Here is a 23,015-nt window from a genome sequence, read left to right on the forward strand (position 1 = left end):
AAATCAGGTGATAGTATAGGTAGATCGACTGTGACAGAGGTTTCTCAATCTGGTGGATTAGTCACGCAGAGAGAACTTAGTTCTGATAATGCCGTAGTGCAAAAGAGGTGGGGAGGGGAGTGGGGGTGGCGAACGGTAATATCTTTGAAAACAGAACTTTGGAAGTCCTAAAATCATGAATGCTGATTTGACAATAGGTCATAAATTATTCTACATCCAGACAGTTGCGAAAAAAGTTGGTTTACTTGGTAAATGTTCATCAGAAAATGAAGACTCTCGTGGTAGAAGTAGCCCTGCTTATTCTCAAGCTGATAATAAATCTAAAAATGATGATAGATTTAGCTAATATTTACATACTTCAACCTACTAGTAACAATATTGACGGTCAGTCACATCAGAGACAAACAAGAAACATTGATAATAATAAAAATAATAATAAAACTGTAGACAAGCAGTCAGATAATTTAAATTTATTGTCCAAACTGTTGAAAGTGCTATAGAGTTGTATTTACCTCTTTCTAATAAGGATGTATGTGGGAAAGGTTTGGAAGACAAACTTTTTAAGTTAAGAAACGTAAAGGATAACGTAAACAAGTGGACGATCTGTTACCAGAGTATAAAAAAAAGTAATCAGAGAAAGTCTAAATTGTCAGGAGCGTCAAGATTGGCAAAATAAAGCTCCAAGATACAATTATAATAGTTATAACAATAACAATGTTAGTTCAGCTGACAACAAACGCTCAGAGTTCGATTTTAATCAATCTTATGTGAGATCTGCTCCTAGGAAGTTTCAGAAGGACAATAAAGCAGATGGCAACGGGGAAAAAGTTAAAAGAAAAGAAAACAGTCGGAAGCTGGAGTTCTATTCGGATTCCAAATTAAAACAGTAGCTGACTCAGAATTCCAGGTAATAATTTATCAGAATCAGTCTGAAATACCAATTAGAATTTCCACAGAAAAGTGGAAAGACATAATAATCAGAACAAATACAATATGTCTTTCCACAGAAAAGTGGAAAGATCTAATTTCAGGTCTACAAACTTGCCATAATCAAACTGGGACTATATACTAACGTTAGTATAACAGCCCCAGACTTAAATGAAAACTAATCTACACAGGTTACAAAAAAAAATAAAAAAAATATTAAATTATTTTAATTGAAATTAAATGATGTTTGACTTTCTCAAAAAAATGATTAATTTATTATAATGTAATTTTCTTATTATTGGAGAATATTGTTATTGTTGTAAGCTTACTGAATTCATCGTGGTTTATCTATTTGTCATGAGTTCACTCAGTTGGGCGAGTTTGCACCGTATTTGAGGGGGATTTTAATCCTTTTCATAAGTGCCTGTGGGCATGTTATCCAACCTTTTTTCAATTGGATTTAACCCTTTTTCAAGTGGGGCGAGTTGGAAAAAAAAGAGTGGGTGATTTTTGTTTGACCGCAAAAATTTGGTCGTTTATTGGTATCACGTCGTCGTCGTTGTCAGCGTCGTCCGAAGACAGATGATTTCCAGATAATAACTTTAGTATTTGGGTTTATAGTCCCAACTGTTTAGAAATTAGGGGCCAAAAAGGGGCTCAAATAAGCATTTTTGTAGTTTCCAGACAATAACTTGTGTAAAAGTGTATGAATCTCTCTGAGATTTTATAACAAGTTTCCATTCTACAAAGGGATGGTTGAGATTGCCTTTGGGAGTTTGGGGGGTTATAGTTCAAACAATTTAGGAATGAGGAGCAAAAAAAGGGGGAAACAAGGATTTTTTAGACAATTTAATAGCAGTGTAAGGGAGGTAATCCAAATGTAATCTGTTTGTTTACCTTCTACATTGCTTTGAAATTATGTATAAAGAAATTATGTAATTTTGAGGTTAAGAAATTACTACTAAATTTTTGAAAATTATAGAATATTGATTTTAGGCATGGTTTTGTATGTCATTTTCTATTTTTAGCAAAGTTCTCTCCCACTGATATTTGCATTTAAAGCTGTTCCCTAGCCTTTTTTGTTAGCTCACCTGACCTGAAAGGTCAAGTGAGCTTTTCTCATCACTTGGCATTCGTCGTCGTCCGGCGTCTGTTAAACTTTTACAAAAATCTTCTCCTCTGAAACTACTGGGCCAAATTTAACTAAACTTGGCCTTAATCATCATTAGGGTATCTAGTGTAAACAAATGTGTGACGTGACCAGGCCAACCAACCAAGATGGTCGCCATGGCTAAAAATAGAACATAGGGGTAAAATGTAGATTTTGGCTTATAACTCTGAAACCAAAGCATTAAGGGCAATTCAGACACGGGGGATAAATTGTTTTGCAAGTCAAGATATATCTGCCCTGAAATTTTCAGATGAATCCGACAACTGTTTGTTGGATTGCTGCCCCTGAATTGGAAATTTTGAAGGAAATTTTGCTGTTTTTGGTTATTATCTTGAATATTATTATAGATAGAGATAAACTGTAAACAGCAATAATGTTCAGCAAAGTAAGATCCACAAATTAGTCAACATGACCAAAAAGGTCAGTTGACCCCTTAAGGAGTTATTGCCCTTTATAGTCAATTTTTAATAATTTTGTAAATTTTGTAAATTTTTGTAAATTTTAACAAAATATTTTCCTCTTTTACTAATGGGCCAGGTTCATTATAAATTGAGATAATTGTAAGAAGCAAGAATGTTCAGTTAAGTAAGATCTACAAACACATCACCATCACCATAACACAAGGTTGTCATGAATCCATCTGGGTCTTTGTTTGATATGCACATAGACCAAGGTGAGCGACACAGGCTCTTAAGAGCCTTTAGTTAATTTTTTGGTTGGAGTTGTTTGGAAAAAGAATGGGGGATAAAAAGAAGTTAAAAAAGGGAGGGGTGGTATTTTATTTTTTGAGGGATGTTGAAAAAAGGGTAGACTCTTTTTTGTTGGAGGGAGAGTGTCAATTCGCAACAGCAAAGTGAATTGCATAAAAGCAAAACATTGAGCATAAATCCAAATCCTATAACCAATTCTAAGTATTCACAGTATTGTGCATTAAATTTTTAATCTTTGATCACATTTATTTTGTGACAGAAACCTATATTATGGCAAAATTTTATCACAATCTAAATTCAGACAGTATCAAATATGAATATTGTGTCCAAATTTCCCCAATTTTTTAGGATTCGACCACTGTGGTCGTATCAGGCTGCGCTCAGCAAAGCATTTTGTTAAGAAAGTAGGGCGAGTTGGTGAAAAGGTGGGGCTATTGTTCTATTGGTAATCTTCTTCCGTCCACATTGGGACAACCTCAAATGAGAAGTGTATTTGGTTTGGGGCGATTTGTCATGGATTCGTTTTCCACAGTATTACCTACAAAAAAAAGTAAAACCACAAAAATACTAAACTCCGAGTAAAATTCAATCGTAAAGTCCCTAATCAAATGTCAAAAATCAAATGACAAAACACATCAAATGAATGGACAATAGATACTTTTCAAATTAGTCAACATCCTTAAAAAAATAGATTGATTAAGGGTGTTTTCAATACATTTTTACCAGAATCATGGGTTGCTAAGCTACTTCCCGAGTTGAATTTGCACATAGTATTAAAAGTGTAATTGGACGAGGTTTTGATTCCTGTCAGATGTTCGGACTTCTTTGAGTTTTGTCTTGCTTGCTGGCGGCGGCAACAATGTATTAGTTTGTGATTAGTCAAGTTTATGGTGAACCACTTGTGGTAAGTCAAAGATATTTGGTATGTAGTTGTATCACTGTTGGCACATTTAATTACCATGGAGATTATTAGGCCCCGTCCCCTCAGTTATGGTCTATTGACTTTGAAATTTTTGCTTATTTTTATACGACCGCAAAAATATTTTTGGATCATATAATGGTTTGATGTTGTCGTCTGTGTCGTCGTTGTTGTCGTCGTCGTCCGAAGACACATTGGTTTCCGGATAAAAACTTTAGTTTAAGTCAATGGATCTCTATGATTTTTTTTAAGAAAGTTCAATACCAAAATAGGAAGGTTGGGATTGATTTTGAAGATAATGGTCCTTACCGTTTAGGAATTAAGGGCCCAAAAGGGGCCAAAAACAGACATTTTTCTAGTTTCGGGATAATAACTTGTGTATTAGTATTTCTATTGCTCCAAATCGTACGACCATGTTTAATTCCACAATTAGAAGGTCGGGATTCATTTTAGGGGTTATGGGGCCAACAGTTTAAGAATTAAGGGTAAAAAAAAGGGCCAAAACAAGCATTTTTCTAGTGCCGAGACAATTCCATACTACAAAGGGAAGGATTTTTTTCCATTTTTTTGTTAAGGGATTTATATTTTTTTGTCAAAATTTTTCAAATTTCACGGTATTGCGCAAATTTGTAAGAATTCTTTGACCACATTTTATTTGTGTCAGAAACCTAAATTGTGTCAAACATTTGATCACAATCCAAATTCAGACAGTATCAAACTTGAATATTGTGTCCAAATGTGCCCAAACTGTTTAATGTTCGACCTCTGTGGTCGTATCAGGCTGCGCTCAGCGAAGCATTTTATTAATGTATTAGTGATAAGGTCAGTTTATAGAGAAACACTAGTGATAAGTTAAGGATAATTGGTATGCAGTTGTATAAGCATTGGCATATCTCATTTCCATGGAGATTATTTATCTCCGTCCCTTTAGTGGTACCATCTCCAGTTTCCGGTGCATGTCAAAACATGGGAGGGAAACAAAATAGTGCATTTTTGTCTCACCTTGAAGGAGTCTAAAAGCGAGACATAGGTATGCTGTTTCCGGCGACGGCGGCGTCAACAATGTATGTGTTTGTGATTAGGTCTAGTTTATGGTGAACCACAAGTGGTATGTCAATCATATTTGGTATTTAGTTGTATAAGCATTGGCATATCTCATTTCCTTTGAAATTATTTTGCTCCGTCCCCTTAGTCATGGTCTATTTATTGACTTTAAAACTTTTGCTTAGTTTTCATATATTAGTTTGTGATTAGGTCGGTTCATGGGGAACCACAAGTGGTAGGTCAATGCTATTTGGTATGCAGTTGTATTAACATTGACACATCTCATTACCATGGAGATAATTTTACCCCTCCCCCTCAAATATGGTTTATTGACTTTGAAACTTTGCTTAGTTTACAAGTATTAGTTTGTGTTACAAGGTTAACTACTTATTATAAGTCAATGGTATTTGGTATGCAGTTGTATTAGTTTTGTAACATCTCATGTCCATGGAGATTGTTCAGCCATGTACATTCAGTCATGGTTCATTGACTTTGAATATTTGCAATTCTTACATGTTAAAGTGTTTTTATTTTAATCTAAACATTTGCAATATCAAAATTACCAAAAAGCGAGACATATGATATTTGGTATGTAGTTGTGTAAGCATCGGCATATCTCATCTCTGTGGTAACTCGCTTTTGATTTGAGACCCAAATAATACCAATGCAAATGTAAGGTAAAAGTCCGAGTAAGCCTTTTCCGGCCAATTTTTAATATTCAAATATCTCGAAACCTATCAATATTTTAGCTTATTTTGTTACTTAACTAATATTCTTTCGACTAATTATTATACGACCTCAAAAAATTGTGCGCTCGTATATTGGTATCACGTTGTCGTCGTCGTCATCGTCAGGGTCGAATGGTTTCCGGATAATAACTTTAGTATAAGTGAATAAAAATCAATAAAATTTTAACACAATGTTTATAACCACAAAAGGAAGGTTGGGATTGATTTGGGGGATTATGGTCCCATTGGTTTAGGAATTAGGGATCCAAAGGGGCCCAAAACATACATTTATCTAGTTTCAAGACAATAAGTTGTGTAAAACGTATTTCAATAACTCTGAAATTGTACCACAATGTTCATACCATTAAGTAGAAGGTTGGGATTTATTTTAAGGGTTATGGGGCAAACAGTCTAGGAATTAAAGGCCCAAAAGGGGCCAAAAACAAGCATTTTTTTAAGTTTAAGGACAACAACTTATGTTTAACTGTATGGATCTCTCTGACATTGTACCACATGGTTCCATATAATGAAGGAAAGGTTTGGTGTCAGTTTGGGGTTAATATCCATGACAAAAAAGGGCCAAAAAGAAGCATTTTTTCTAGTTTACAGACAATAACTTGTGTTTATGGATCTCTCTGAAATTATACTACAAGGTTGCTGACTATAAAGGAAAGGCTGGAATTGAGTTTTGGCTCCAAGGGGGGTTTCAGTAAGTGAGGGGCCAAAAAAGGGGCCCAAATAAGCATTTTTGTAGTTTTCAGTCAATAACTTGTGTTTAAGTGTATAAATCTCTCTGAAATTATACTAGAAGTTTCAATACTACAAAGGGTTGGTTAAAGGGGGTAATAGATCAAATCATTAAGCAATTAGGGGCAAAAAAGAGGGGGGAAACAAGGGTTTTCCTTGTTAAAGGACAATTTAAAAAGAGTAAAGGAGATAATCCAATTCCAATTAAAATTTAAAGAATATTGTTTTATATATATATATATATATATATTTTTTATTACTCGAGTACCTCCCTTACACTGCTTGAAAATTATTTTAAAGGAAGTGATAATTGTCTTGAAATATGTAGCTGTAAATTTATTTTTAGAAGTTACTGTTAAACCATGACTGTAAGTCATTTTATATTTTGATACGTTATGATATATTTAAATGAGTAGTTATTGTTGCCAACTTAACGTGAAATTTAAATTGAGATTATTTTTGGAATAAGGGATGGGGGTGGGTGTTAAAAATTTCTCATTTCAGAAATTAAAAAGGGTTTTTCTTCAAATATTTCATTTTGAGGGATTTATATTCAACAGCATAGTGTATTGCTCAAAAGCAAAAAAACATTTTTTTTAAATTCATTAGACCACATTCGTTCTATGTCAGAAACCTTTGCTGTGTCAACAATTTAATCACAATCCAAATTCAGAGCTGTATCACGCTTGAATGTTGTGTCCATACTTGCCCGAACTGTACAGGGTTCGACCTCTGCGGTCGTATAAAGCTGCGCACTGTGGAGCATCTGGTTTATATTTTGATTTCTTTTTTTTTTAAATCACCTAAGTACATCCTTTAGAAATTTAGAAGATAGTCCTTTTGAATCTATAGAACAAATGAGTTAAAGAGATTTGACTTTGAAAACTATATTCTTAACTGCCATTACTACTTTCAGGAGATGTAGCTATCTGCAGGCACTAAGAACAGATGGCAGCTCCATGAGCATTCAATTTAAAAGGAACTTTAATAAGACATGGCCTAGCCAAACAGGCTAGGAAGAAACATTTTGGAGCAAAAAATTTGTATCTACTTATACTGAGAATACTTCTTTAGATCCACGATGAGATGAAAAAAATGTTACGAAAAAAATACAGCAAGACCAAAGAGAGAAATTATATTTAGCTTTATGTGAACCTCGCATACCAGTTACTTCTCAGATAATGGATTGTAAAAATATATAACAGGCTTTTTCTATCTCTGAAGCAACAGGAAAACGGAAAATGCATCCTCATTCAACAAGAGCTTTTTGTCCTACTTGAGCATTCTTTACAGGAGCATCTATTTATTCGATCTTAGAATCTGCATAGAAAAACGGATATTCATTTAAATCTCACACTGATATTTATTTACATCACTTTAAGTACCAAAGAAAAAACTCTGGATGTAAATGATTCCTCAATATTCAAATACCATCAGTATTCTTTTTGTCCAAAACCCTTTTGCAATACTGCTGCACTCTGAATTATCTTAAATTCAGCCTTGAATATTTGATCTAGGTAACTTGTTTTTAATCTAACATGCTTTGATGTTGGTTTTTGTTTTCCAGAAAAATAGTGCACTTGCCTCTGGGAGTATACCACATGCTATAAAGATCATATTTTTAGAAAAAGGAGTCAAAGGGTAAGCTTTAGTCTTCAATTATCTAAAGAATTACTGATATTCCAAATATGGATTTAAAAATTTTACGAAATAGCAGGATAATGCAATATTTATTACTTCAAACAAACAATGTTTATCCTGTAAAGACCATATAAAAGGATGTTATATTTCCATGGAAGAGAAACTGTTAAATGTTGGCATTTCCATAAATAAATAGCTAATGTGGCCTAAAGTGCCACGAGAGCTTTTTCTCGTCACTCTGTGTCCTTCCTCTCATCGTTGTTAGTTACCATTTGTTAACTTTTAGTAAAACCTTCTCATTTTCTTGGATCATGTTAAGTTTATGTGATAGTTGTAGTAAAGATTTGTATTTAGATCTGTAGATAAAGTTTAAAACCGAAATTTGAATGAATTATTTTATTCGCCCGTTTACGGGACGTATTATGGTATACCATTGTCCGTCTGTCCTTCCTTCCGTCGTCAACATGTCGACAATAACTCAAAAACGCTTGAACCAATTGGGATGACACTTTGGTGAATTGTTTAAATCTATTGACTTTTTGTAGTTTAGATTTTAGGTGTCCGAGTTTTGTTTTTTTCCATTTTTCGGACAATAACTCAAAAATTCTATCAGCAATTGTTATGAAACATTTAGTGAAATGTTTATATCTATTGACGTAAGCTCCCTTTCGATTTTAGATTTTATGTTTCTCAGTTACGTGATTTTATTCTTTAAATAGGATGGATATTCCACTTTCGGTCAATGCTTTGATAAGGCATTTAAAAGTTGTTGAACGTTATTCTTTGAAAAATCGACGGGCGTATCAGGCATGCGCTGATGGCGCAGCTGTTTATTACTTACAAAATGTATTCCGCATGATCTGAGATAAATGTTAGAGCGCTCAATTCTTAGTTTCTGTAATCTTTTGTGAACTGGATCTTCATTGGTTATGTTGGTGTTGTTGTCTTTGTTCTTTGATTTGTAAATGTTGCACTCAGTAGTGATCTATTACACCTTTGATTTGTATCTTCTTACCCTTTATATTAACTAGAACACACCCGCGAAATCGCAGGCAATCAGAGCGTGGTTGAAAGTATGTAAAGTGTTGTAGGAAGAATTTTGCAAAAGATTTAATGACTGGAGAATTTCAGGAAAAGTATCAAAAGTTATAGGTACTTGGGGACAGGAAAATGGTTTTTTTTATCCCTCCTTTGTTTCCCAAATTCCCATTTTTAACCGGATTTTTGTGACAAAAATGTCGGTTATTGATTTGGGGATGTACGGCGGGCGGGCGGGCGGGCGGGCGGCAATCAAATGTTGTCCGTGCAATAACTCATGAACCGTTCAACCAAAGCTTTTAAAATTTTAATATGTTGTTACTGACAACTAAATGAAGGTCAAGTTCAATAATGGCGATTTTGACTTTTACCGTTCAGGAGTTATGGTTCTTGAAAGATTGAAAAATGGAGTTTCCAGTCGTGTCCGTGCATTTACGCATGAACTGTTCATCCTAAGCTTCCCAAATTTTAATATGTTGTTACTGATGACAAAATGGAGGTCAAGTTCAATAATGGCGATTTTGACTTTTACCGTTCAGGAGTTATGGTTCTTGAAAGATTGAAAAATGGAGTTTTCAGTCGTGTCCGTGCATTTACGCATGAACTGTTCTACCTAAGCTTCCCAAATTTTAATATGTTGTTACTGATGACAAAATGGAGGTCAAGTTCAATAATGACGATTTTGACTTTTACTGTTCAGGAGTTATGGTTCTTGAAAGATTGAAAAATGGTGTTTCCAGTCGTGTCCGTGCATTTACGCATGAACTGTTTTACCAAAGCTTCCCAAATTTTAATATGTTGTTACTGATGACAAAATAGAGGTCAAGTTCAATAATGACGATTTTGACTTTTACCGTTCAGAAGTTATGGTTCTTGAAAGATTGAAAAATGGTATTTCCTGTCGTGTCCGTGCATTTTCTCATGAACTATTCCACGGTGGGTATGGTTGTCCTGCGAGAGAACGTTCTGTGCTGGTGATTCGGTCCTGACTGGTGCTGGTGGGTCCTGATTCTGTGCTGGTGGGTTGTTTACATTGTATCAGAATGGCAATAAAACAACCGTTTTATGGCTTAATTTTTCTCTGATACGTCATAAGTACCATAAAAAGCATATTACAACAATATTTTATTGCAAAAGTGGTGCAAGTTCGCTAAACGAAATTGTCCTGACGCTGTGCTGGTGATTTAAAAAACGGTCCTGGTTCTGTGCTCCTATGTCCTGGTTCTGTGCCTTTATATTTAAGTCAAAAGTGGCAAATATTCCAGATCATTGATGCTTAACTGTAATTGACTATATCTAGCTGTTATCTGTTTTCTTAAAATAGACATTATTGTGACTATGTTTCCTGTTATTATGATAAAAATAACCCATAATTTTTTAATTTATTGTTTTCTGTTTTCTCATTTAAAATTATTAAAAAAGCTGTTATCGGTTATCAATATTTCAATGAACTGAAATTTAGATAAAAACATGTACAAGACTTACAAAGCCAAGAGTCTCCTGACTTGGGCCGGGCGCTAAAATGCTTGAGGATTTAACATGTTTCGTTTTCGAATCAGACACAATCAAAGTTGATCAAGGCAAACAATCGGATGCAGGTGATCACCTCTTAGATGAGTTTAAATTATAAATTCAGTGTAATCTAAGCATCCTGAATAATGTTTCTCTGACAAATTTGTACGATACTGTAGATACTTTTCTTTTTATTCAACCAAATGAATCTCAGACTTATTTCTGTGCGTTTGAATCAAGTGTCTTCAGCAGCTTATAAAATCAGATTTCTTTGTAAGCAATTTAGTGCTGATTAAAAGGATGACTATAGTTTTGCGTTTGTTTTTACCTTTTCTATTGGGGTGGGGGTGATGGGGTAGGAAGAAGGAGGGAACAGTGGCTTGGGGTAGTTTTAAAATTCTAAAAATTGATGTTGATTTTTTTCAACATAAAATTTTTGTCTTAAACAGTTGTCAGCTATTTTCGAAAGTTCGATAGAACACTTAAAAAATATAGGACTATTCTATGGAAGGTCAGACTAGAATTTGTCGGAGAATGAAGATGAGATAACCTAAATTACACCTACAGAAAAACAACATTTTTAAAGTTTTGCATTTTATAATTCCAAAAGAAAGTCTGTTGTCAAGATTTTTGATAAAGAATTAAGAGGGGAGTGATTGATATTTATATATTTAAATCTATTTCTTGAATAAAAATAAAAACATGCCACAATTTTAATTGAAAATGAGTGAAAGGAAAAAATACCAGACTCAGAAATACACTTTTAATATTGGTAATATCACGAGGCTTTTTGTGTACCAAACACACCTTCGCTATAGTAATGACTCGTTACTGAGGTATTTCACTTCACGCATTTATTTCATTTTTTGTATTATTACATTAACATGTAGCCTTTGTATATATATATATTTGTAAAAAATCGAATCTAAAGCCAGATATATCAAACATTTTTTCCCCATTTAATATGTGTTTTCAGGACTCAAAAAACTAAAAAAAAAAACGCATATTCAACTGAAATAAACCAGTCAAACCTTAATGTTAAGACCCCCTCTTATAAATGTCGCTTTATTTTAAGCACCTTTTAAAACTGTTAAAGTTAACATATTTTGTAGAGAATCATCAATTCAAGGGCATTTAATATCTTAAATAAAACTATTCTAATTAGATATATTTTCATCTGATATTGGACGGAAGATGTTGCCCATTTATGTAATTTAATTACGATTTATCATATAAAACAGCCAAATGGATGCACAAAAGTAAAAATAGGAGTCACAGATCCGATTGAATACAATTATCAGCTAAATTTTATTGATTTTGTAACATTTGTTTCAAATATGACAAATTTTTTACCCATAATCACCAGCACCGTATCAGGACCCACCAGCACAGTATCAGGACATGAATAAACTGAGAGAATGCAAAATTTTACTAAATTGCACTGTTTTTCACAAAATAATTTTGTCATTTGGATTTGGGTATAGAAAGCGGACTCCATGAGCATTTTTGTTTTAGTTTTTCAGTTCAAGATTTTCTGAAAATGAGCACTTTTGTGTTACGCTTACTGAAACAGTTTAAAGGATCAACTTTTTAATGGTTTGCCTATGAACCCATAAGAAACAAAATTGAAAAATTTCAACTGTTTCCTTCCATCATTTTATGAGAGAAAACGTCATAAATCATCATTTTCGTCTTTGTTTACATTTTTTCATTGATCACCAGCACCCGTCAGGACCGAATCACCAGGACAGAACGTTCTCTCGCAGGACAACCATACCCACCGTGCATTCAACCAAAGCTTTTGCAATTTTTATATGTTGTTACTGATGGCAAATTAGAGGTCAAGTTCAATAATGACGATTTTGACTTTTACCGTTCAGGAGTTATGGTTCTTGAAAGATTGTGAAATGGCGTTTCCATTCACGTTGTTGCATTTACTCATGAACCATTCAATCTAAGTTTTTCAAATTTTAAGATGTTGATACTGATGACAAAATGGAGGTCAAATTTGATATTGACGATTTTCACTTTCACCATTCATCAGTAATGGTTCTTGTGATATTGCCAGGACACAAATAAATATTAATAAATCCGGTTTGCTGTCGTTGTGACAGCCTCTTGTTAGCTTTGGGCCAGGTGAGCTTTTCTCATCACTTCGCGTCCGTCGTCCGGCGTCCGTCGTCTGTAAACTTTTACAAAAATCTTCTCCTTTGAAACTACTGGGCCAAATTTAACCAAACATGGCTAAAATCATTATTAGGTAGCACTCCACAGTTAGAAAATAAAATTAAAAATGAGCCACAAAATGTTTTATCATCTCCTATTCCTGGATTTCTAATACATTAACCTAACTGTTTGTGTTGTACATGTGCATATGTATGTAATCAGTATATTCCATAGATTTGATTTTCAAAAGTTGAAAGAGTGAAAATTAATTCCTTTTATGTGTATCCATGGCAACATTCTGCATTTATTTACCATAAAATATTGCAAAAAGGGGGGTGGACATGTCACATATCCCCCCAAAATTTTGATCAAACTAGAATTTCAATGCCTTTGAGTGATACCTTTTTAGAAACTGTTTTCATAAATCTTCCTAATGATCAAATAAAAAATGGGTGTCTTTCGCCTCATTTTTTCGTAAAATCCAATCACAAAGTTTGTGCGATAAAAAGTTGGAAAAAAACATTGCAATAATTGCCGGACCAATGTATGGTAGGGACATGCAAATACGGACTGTCATACAGAAAACAGCCTATATTACATACATTACATAATCTTGATGTTCATATAAACCCAATACAAAGGCTATTTTAATACTCAGCTATCCAAAAATGAATTTTATTGCACACTAGCTCTCATATTTGAAAAATCCACAGGGGCCAAAATGCGAAACTACACACCTAACTGTGGAGTGCTACCTTAAGGTGAAATTTTTCCCCTCCTGCCTCAATTTTTATTATATTTTCTGTGTTCTACTAGCTGTTACGATGAAAATGGTACCTTAGTTTTTAAAATTGGTTCAGTAATAAAGATTTTATGAAGGTTAGCAGTTGATGTTGAAACGCGACAAAAAGTGATTTAAAAATAAATGCTGGATCATAGTGAAAGACTTCAAGTCTGTCTCATTTTTGGGGTAAATTTCTAAAACTTTTCCCATTATCTTATTTAAAATCATAAAATTACCTTCAAAGAGGACAAATTGTACAATTTTTAGGTATTTGAAAGCACTTATAGGTCAATTTTGCTGTAAATAGCATACCTAACCTTGGTTTAGAAGCTCTCAAGCAGGGTATAAATTTCTAGCAGTACTGGCATCATTAAATTTAATTAATGCCAAATTATAATATAAAATCCTGCTAAAAATGTTTATTTGACTTATTCGCATTCAAAAATATAAAGCGATACATTCTGAGGATATCATATAAAGAGCAATCTTTGGTTACAATGGTGAAGCTAATTGAGTACAAATTTAAGACCGCAACATGTCTAAGTGTCAAAATGTGTATATTTGGTTGCTAAGGACAGTAAACAATAAAATAAACATAAATTGCATTCCTAGCAGATTTTTTACCTTTAGAACTAAAACAAGAACATAAAAGACTAAAGATTTGTGGTAAATTTTATCTTAAAAAGTGCATTTCTGTGCTTTCTGATGTGCCATAAGGTAGCACTCCACAGTTAGAAAATAAAATTAAAAATGAGCCACAAAATGTTTTATCATCTCCTATTCCTGGATTTCTAATACATTAACCTAACTGTTTGTGTTGTACATGTGCATATGTATGTAATCAGTATATTCCATAGATTTGATTTTCAAAAGTTGAAAGAGTGAAAATTAATTCCTTTTATGTGTATCCATGGCAACATTCTGCATTTATTTACCATAAAATATTGCAAAAAGGGGGGTGGACATGTCACATATCCCCCCAAAATTTTGATCAAACTAGAATTTCAATGCCTTTGAGTGATACCTTTTTAGAAACTGTTTTCATAAATTTTCCTAATGATCAAATAAAAAATGGGTGTCTTTCGCCTCATTTTTTCGTAAAATCCAATCACAAAGTTCGTGTGATAAAAAGTTGGAAAAAAACATTGCAATAATTGCCGGACCAATGTATGGTAGGGACATGCAAATACGGACTGTCATACAGAAAACAGCCTATATTACATACATTACATAATCTTGATGTTCATATAAACCCAATACAAAGGCTATTTTAATACTCAGCTATCCAAAAATGAATTTTATTGCACACTAGCTCTCATATTTGAAAAATCCACAGGGGCCAAAATGCGAAACTACACACCTAACTGTGGAGTGCTACCTTAGGGTATTTAGTTTAAAAATTGTGTCCGGTGATCCGGCCAACCAACCAAGATGGTCGCCATGGCTAAAAATAGAACATAGGGGTAAAATGCAGTTTTTAGCTTATTTAAAATGCAGGTTTTAGCTTATAACTCAAAAACCAAAGCATTTAGAGCAAATCTGACACGAGGTTAAATGGTTTATCAGGTCAAGATCTATCTGCCCTGAAATTTTCAGATGAATCAGACAACCCATTGTTGGGTTGCTGCCCCTGAATTGGTAATATTAAGGAAATTTCGCTGTTTTTGGTTATTATCTTGAATATTATTATAGATAGAGATAAAACTATAAACAGTAATAATGTACAGCAAAGTAAAACCTAAATAAGTCATCATGACCAAAAAGGTCAATTGACCCCTTAAGGAGTTATTGCCCTTTATAGTCAATTTTTAACAATTTAAAATTTGTAAATTTTCACTGACATTATCTACTGTAACTACTGGGCCAAATTCATTATAGAGATAATTGCAAGCAGCAAGAATGTTCAGTAAAGTTAGATCTACAAACATATCACCATCACAAAAACACAATTTTGTTATGAATCCATCTGTGTCCTTTGTTAAGTATTCACAAAGACCAAGGTGAGCGACACAGGCTCTTTAGAGCCTCTAGTTTTGTTTTCTATTGATTTCAATATGAACATACATTTAGTATATTAAGAACATTCAAGTCAGGAGCCTGTGATTCAGTGGTTGTAATCACAGTGGTTGTCGTTTGTTTATGTCTAAGCCTTACATATTTTTTTTTGTTCATTTTTTTTGTACATAAATAAGGCCGTTAGTTTTCTCGTTTGAATTGTTTTACATTGCATTTCGGGGCCTTTTATAGCTGACTTTGCGGTATGGGCTTTGCTCATTGTTGAAGGTCGTACGGTGACCTATATTTGTTAATTTCTGTGTCATTTTGGTCTCTTGTGGAGAGTTGTCTCATTGGCAATCATACCACACCTTCTTTTTTTTTGTTATAATGAATTTTTGTAAAAGATTTAATTGATGGAAAATTTCAGAAAAGGTATCAAAAGTCAGGTGCTTTGGGACAGGACAATTGTTTTCCTAGCCCTGCTCCTCCTTTATGAAAAATTCCCATTTTTTTTAATTTGTATTAACATTAATAACACATGCATACTTTTAGCGCTTAACTGTATATAATGAACATTCATTACTATAAATAAAGTGTATTTGCTTTTTACTTTCAATTCTCATGTTACTAATCGATCCACGGCGGTCATTTCTCGCAGTCATATTACGAAGGGAACATGACATAGAGATAAAAATAGATGGCTCTCTGTGATTGGTTGTTATATCATTCATATATTTTTATTATGGAAAGCATCATGAATGAAGTTTCATGCAAGCGCACATTTGTCCTTAAATGTATATGATGTAGGGTCGGAAATATTTTTTTTATGTTGATCAAAATTAGGGAAAATTTTCTGCGAAATCGTAAGGTATCGTGAAAACCCTCAAAATTCACCAAGAAAAGCCATGGGACCATATATATTTGAGTGCGGTAAAATCACAAATAGATATCGAGCTTCAATTAGACGACAGCAGTTTTTCCATAATTAGTTTATTAAAAACGCCTTTTAAGGAGATAATTGCTAAAAATAGCATTGCCAGCAATGGGGCCACCATTTAGTACTTTATATTCTCAAAGAATACAGAAAAACGCAAACCGAAAGTCAAATATGACTTAAAATTTCACCCAATGACGGAATCAATATCCGGACGCTTTTTAGTGTCAGACCACCAATTACTCCCTCCAATTTAGAACGTATGTAATAGTAGCCCTTGTCTGACACAGAATAGTGCTTTTGATGTCCTTGTTTACTTAAACTAACCAATAAATTTGCAGAAATGAAACTTTTGGTGAAAGAGAAATATATCTAGATCATTTTGAGCCAAAATTTACTTGTCTATGAGTTTGCATTAAAAATTGAGGATTAATGCGCTCCATAGTATACTAATTTTAGATTTCCAGAAAACCAGGTGTTTTTTTTTTTTTTTTTGGAGTACCTCTGTTTGAAGGTCAGTTATTTTGTTAGAAGGCTTTAAAGGTATGGTGAAAATTGGCATGTAGAAAGCTCATACATGTACAATTCAGGATATACCTGATTTCTATGAAGTTAAACTTAAGGTAAAGTAAAATATTTAGAAAGCTGTGAAAATTGCAAAATTTGGTTGAACAGAGGGATTTTTAATTGGTGGTCTGACACCTTTTTGTCTTGTTTTTCTCCAAAAATAACTCAATTTGAATAATCATAAAAATGGATGACAAATGCGACTATGCACTGTACCTATAGGACACAGAGGCATGATGATTACTGTATTGTGGAAAGAAGAGAAGCGACACACAAAAAGAGGTTTTCTCGTTTTTTAGATATAGATTATGTCCTTAAGGGCATACGATACAGTTACAGTGAAGGTAATGACGTTGCTAACGTAAAATGTTATTTTCGCGACGTCAAACTCTGACATATCGGGAAAAGATTCATTTTTCGACTGATTTTATCTTTCAAACTGATTTAATTTGAAAACGAGTGCATGGACCCCTATTTTTTAAAACAGCAATTTATTCATTTTGCAAGGAGATTATGTGACCCAAATTTTATAAAACTGTAAATAGCGCAATTTTTTTAATTTTGATAAACATGCAGCAAAAAATGACGTTTTTTCCTCTATTCATGAACATTTGATAAATATAGAGTTATTTCGGAATAAAAATTGCATAATTTTTAATGATACTTATAAAATGCAGAAATTACCGATTATTTAACAAAAACCATTTTGTGTTTATCTTTTAAAACAAAAAAGTTATGTCTTTCTTTCGAAAAAGAAAATACGGACACAAATCTGAATTTTGAGCAAATATACAAAATTTCGACCTTATTTTACTCAAAAAGTAGCACATGAAGGTATATTTTTTATTACATATTTGATTTAATCAGGTAAAAAATAGCCTATATGCAAATTTTCATCAACTTGTAAATACAGGTTCAAAACTGTATCGTATGCCCTTAAATTTTCAATTTCATAAAGAATAAACATGCCAACGTCTTTCTACTAATTAAACACACAAACTCACATGTCATATAAGTATTCGAAGTCTATTGTGTATTTTTATTCTGAAAGCTACTGTTTTTAGAAAAAAAGTTGGGACAATTTTGGTTTGATTGTAAAAGAGTGGCGAAAGATACCAGAGGGACCGTCAAACTCAGAGATCGAAAATAAACTGACAACGTCATGGCTAAAAAAGAAGACAAAGAGACAAATATAAGTAAACAAGACACAACAAAGAAAACTAAACACGAACCATTCCAAAACCTGGGGGTGATCTCAGATGCTCCGGAAGGATAAGCAGAACCTACTCCACAAGTGTATCCGTCGTGTTGCTCGTGTTATTACAGACCTGGTTAATAGTTCGTGACCCTAACCCTAACCCTTTCGTGAAAAGGGAAGGGGAGTGTAGTTAAGACATAAGGAACATATCCGATATCGTCTGTGAAACGATTATTACATAACGGTCAACCAACTCGTGATGGCGTCCGTAAAATTTTCGAAGGGATTATTTCAACTTCACCATTTGAATCTCTTGGTTTAATAGCTTCCTTGTGAACAGGGAGCAACCCTCTATCAAGGAAATAATGATAGGAAATACAAGCCGGGAATATCGTATCAATTTGGAGATATTTACTCCATATGTGGGCGCTGCTGGAATGTTGCTACATAGAAATGGAAAGTTCATAATTGGGAAGCTGAAATCATCTCTTTTGTCGTAAAGTTTTGTTTTAAACCGACCCTCATTGTCAATTTTCTAGATGTAAGTCAAGATATGAGGCAGAATTAACTGCATCTGCTGTATCCTTTATCTCTAGTTCGATGGGTTAATTGTGTTCAACATAGTCACCAAATTATGAATTATTTAGTGAGAGAACATCATCTATATTAGCGGAAAGTAAAGTTAAAGGATATTGCTAACTTCTTATCTTTCTTTAGAAATTCCAATTTAGTATAGAAGAAGAATTGTCACTGGTATATTTTTATACGACCGCAAAAATTTAAAAACAAAATTGGTCGTATATTGGTATTACGTCGTCGTCGTCGTCAGCGTCGTCTGAAGACGGATGGTTTCCGGATAATAACTAAGTATTAGTATTAGTAAATAAAAAACAATACAATTTTAAAACAGGGTTAATAACCAATAAAGGGAGGTTGTGATTGGTTTTAGGGGTTATGGTCCCTACTGTTTAGGAATTAGGGGCAAAAAAAGGGGCCCAAAAAAGCATTTTTGTAGTTTCAGACAATAACGTGTGTTAAAGTGTATACATCCCCCTAAAGTATACCACAGGTTTCCATACAATAGAGGGATGGTTAGGATTGACATGGGGGGTGGTATGGCTTAAACCATTTAGGAATTGGAGTTAAAAAAGAGGGAAAATCAATTTTTTTCTGGTTAAAGGATTATTTAAACAATTTAAAAGCAGTCGAATGGAGTCTAAAATCAAATCTCAATTTAAAACAACAATATTTGATTACCTCCCTTATACTGCTTGTAAATTATGTATTAAGAAATGATAATTGTCTTGAGGTGATTAGCTGTCAATTTATTTGTAAAAGGAACTATTAATCAATATTAATTTTAGCCATGACTTTGTATGTCCTCTTATATTTTAAGACTTGTATGATGTATTTAAAGGGTTATTATGGTAGAAACTTTATTAAAATTTGAATTTATATTATGACTATAACTTGAGGGAATGTATTTTTTTAAGGGAAAGGGGAGGTGAAACAAATTAGGGGGTTGGGGTGTAATAAGAATTTGTGTTTGGGGGACTTTATTTTCTCATTTCAGATCTCAGAAATTAAAAAGAAAATTTCTTCAAATATTTTTTTTTTTTTTTTTTTTTTTTGGGGGGGGGGGGGGGGGTATATTCAACAGGATAGTGTATTGCACAAAAGCAAAAACGTTTTATTTAGGGGGAGGGATCAATTCGCAACAGCATAGTGTATTGCACAAAAGCAAAAAATCGAATATAAATTCAAATCATATAACCAATTTTTAAGTTCTTTGACTCACAGCTATTTTGTGGCAGAAACCTATTATGCGTGAAATATTTAATTACAATCCTAATTCCACCTTATGTAATAATGCTGTATTTTGATTGGATGAGAACCATGGTATTTTTCACCAATTTCTATTTATTGAGATTTTCTTTTCTCTGCCGGGGTATTTGCCATTAGGGAATTCCATATGCCGGGGTATTTGCTAGCAAATTCCATGGCAGATGGGAAATACCCTAGCAAATACCATGGCAGATGGGGAATACCATGTCTAAAAATAACTCAATGAATTATTTCTGTTCTAATATGACAAATTCATGGTCATTCTAAATATATGGTTCCAGATGAAATATTAAGGATAAAAAGCATCATTATTGAATTTTGACCGAATGACGTAAAAATTCCGGGAATGACGTCATAAATAAAACTCAACGAATTGTCAACCGGTCACATAAAACTGGAATCCACAATAGCTCAGCTGCAGTGTATACAAAAATTATACATTCAAGTCGAAATTTCATATGATACTTGATTATAATAAACTCTCTGAGGTGGAACATTCGGTGGAATTAAACAATTATATCATGCTTACAAGGGGTATTTGCCAAAAATACCGGTTTCGAGGTAATCAAATTTCCCTCGCCCAACGGCTCTGGAAATTTGTACCTCTCAACCGGTATTTTTGGCAAATACCCCTTGTAAGCATGATATATTTGTATAAAATTCAAACCTGTATCAACCGTGAATATTGTGTCCATTTTGGCCCCAACATTTCAGGATTGGACATCTGCGGTCGTATCTAGCTGCGCTCAGCAAAGCAGTTTTATTTTAATTTGGTTATAATTTTGTTGTTAGGGAGCTTCCATTTGAGTTTAAGGTAGGGAAGTATAAAATTTGGAAAAGGACAGAAGTTTTTAGGAGACTAAAGACAGGATGTGACACTTTGCCAAAAAAAGTAGATTAAATCAATAAAAAAAGGCAGGACAGAATAGAGTAAAAAATATAAAGGCAGGACAGAGAATACAAGGCCAAAATTAAAAATATGTTTGTTTCCCCTCCCCCCACCCGGGTCAAAAATTATTTTCCACAAAAAAATCGAAATTATTTTTTTCCTGAAAATAATTTGTTTCCATTTTTGGAAAGTGCTTGAAAGCAGAAGGATTGATAATCTAAATAAATACACTCAAATTGAGCACAAACAACTGATAAGTGGCCTGGACTGGACAAGTCAAACCATTCATGTGACCATGCTATGACAATCACATCCAGTTAAAAAAAAAAAAAAAAAAGAACCTGCCTTCCTGGTCTGTTTACAAAGGGTAGACCCGGGGGAGGGGAAACAGACATTCTTTTAAATGTGACCCAATTACAAAAAAATGCAGGACAAAGTCCTTCATCTTAGCCCTTCCATAAAAATCAAATTGTAGCTTCCTTATGCGTATTTTCTTTCTGTTGATATTAACACTAGTCAGATTGTCTACCGTCTCCTGTTTGTCTAAAACAAAATCTGGTAATAGAGTCAGGCTATGAATTAATATAAGGATACTCAGAGTTCTTATTGGAGTTATTCTGATGATAATAAGTTTTGAGACAGCACAGGCATACTTGTTTTGATTCTTGATACTAGACTACACGAAGTCATTTCTCATTCGTTTGCCCATTTATCTTTTCTCAGAGTAATGCAGATATCTCGCATAGCTAATGACGCATGCTGTTTTTCTCCTTCAATAATGATTCAAAAAGTTGCAATAGATGCAATCAAAAATTATTTTCTTTTATTTTTTTTCTTTTCAGATTATTTGCTGGGATCATTCCAAGAGTAATATGGATATCTATAGGTGGTGCTATATTCCTGGGTGTTTATGAAAAAGTTAAATTGATTTGTAATAAACATTTTACTGAAGAAGGATATTTATGACGAACAGTCAAGTCCGCGTTTTATCTTGTGACAAGAGAAAAGCAGTCTGTAATTTATCTCTATTTTGCGAGTATAATTCAGAGTTCATATTTCTAACCAATAATTAGATTATTTTTGGTTTGATATAGAAAAAATGATATAGTTATATATGTTACAGTTATTTTTTGAAACTAAGTAGTATCCAGTATCCTCCTAGTAGAAATTGGAAAATTCAAATTTGTACTGGGGGGGGGGGATTGTGGATGTCATAAATTCTAGTAGTATCAAGGATATTACTAAAACTATAGCTTAATATTATAATTCTGGATATAACTTGATTTATGCATACTATTGCACTTGAGATAGTTCCTCATTCATATAAATCTGACTGACCACGTAACTGGTGACCTAAACATTGACAATGACACTTTTCTGCGAAATGTGTTATCCAAATTACCGAAATATCGTGAGCTTAAATCCATCAACTGAAAACAAATTTAGGGAATACTGATGGATTCAGTCGAGGATTATGTTATGCAATGGGTTAGACGTGAGAAAGAAATCTGAATGGATTAAGTCTGAAATGATAAGAGTCCTCTCGACAGTCAGACGACAATCTAGTCCGACGATTCAATAGTCCGACAGCTCAATAGTTCAACAGTTCGATAATCCAACAGTGGGATACATTAATGTACAAATCGAGGTTTTAAAGGGGCACTAGCTATGAGTTATATGAAAAATCTAACGTATTATTTTTTTGGCTCAATCATTAATGAAATGCAAATAGTGCAATAATAATTCGCTTTTAGCAGCTTGTATGGTTCAATTTTGTCAAAATAAGCTGAAAAAAACCCATTGATTATGAATTGTGAATAATTCGACCTCATTAAATCCGTATTAACGTGACCTTCACTTTAACCCCTTAGCTTGAGATGGATAACACGTGAATTTTATGTTTAATAAAATTGAGAATGGAAATGGGGAATGTGTCAAAGAGACAACAACCCGACCAAATAAAAAACAACAGCAGAAGGTCACCAACAGGTCTTCAATGTAGCGAGAAATTCCCGCACCCGGAGGCGTCCTTCAGCTGGCCCCTAAACAAATATATACTAGTCAAGTGATGATGAACGCCATACTAATATCCAAATTGTACACAAGAAACTAAAATTAAAATAATACAAGACCAACAAAGGCCAGAGGCTCCTGACTTGGGACAGGCGCAAAAATGCGGCGGGGTTAAACATGTTTG

General features: G+C 33.6%; 1 protein-coding gene across 1 annotated transcript in view; it reads left to right on the top strand.

Annotated features, from left to right (window-relative positions):
* The window catches only part of LOC143079410 (mitochondrial S-adenosylmethionine carrier protein-like), a gene marked incomplete in the record, with an annotated part of 79,285 nt that extends 57,354 nt beyond the window's left edge, over positions 1-21,931 (top strand). Inside the window, 2 exon segments of the mRNA XM_076254744.1 lie at positions 7,814-7,887; positions 21,661-21,931. Coding sequence (XP_076110859.1) covers positions 7,814-7,887; positions 21,661-21,784 — 198 coding nt within the window.
* Between the last annotated feature and the right edge of the window lie 1,084 nt (positions 21,932-23,015).

Source organism: Mytilus galloprovincialis, chromosome 1 (genome assembly GCF_965363235.1).
Source record: "Mytilus galloprovincialis chromosome 1, xbMytGall1.hap1.1, whole genome shotgun sequence".
Classification (NCBI taxonomy): Eukaryota; Metazoa; Mollusca; class Bivalvia; order Mytilida; family Mytilidae; genus Mytilus; species Mytilus galloprovincialis.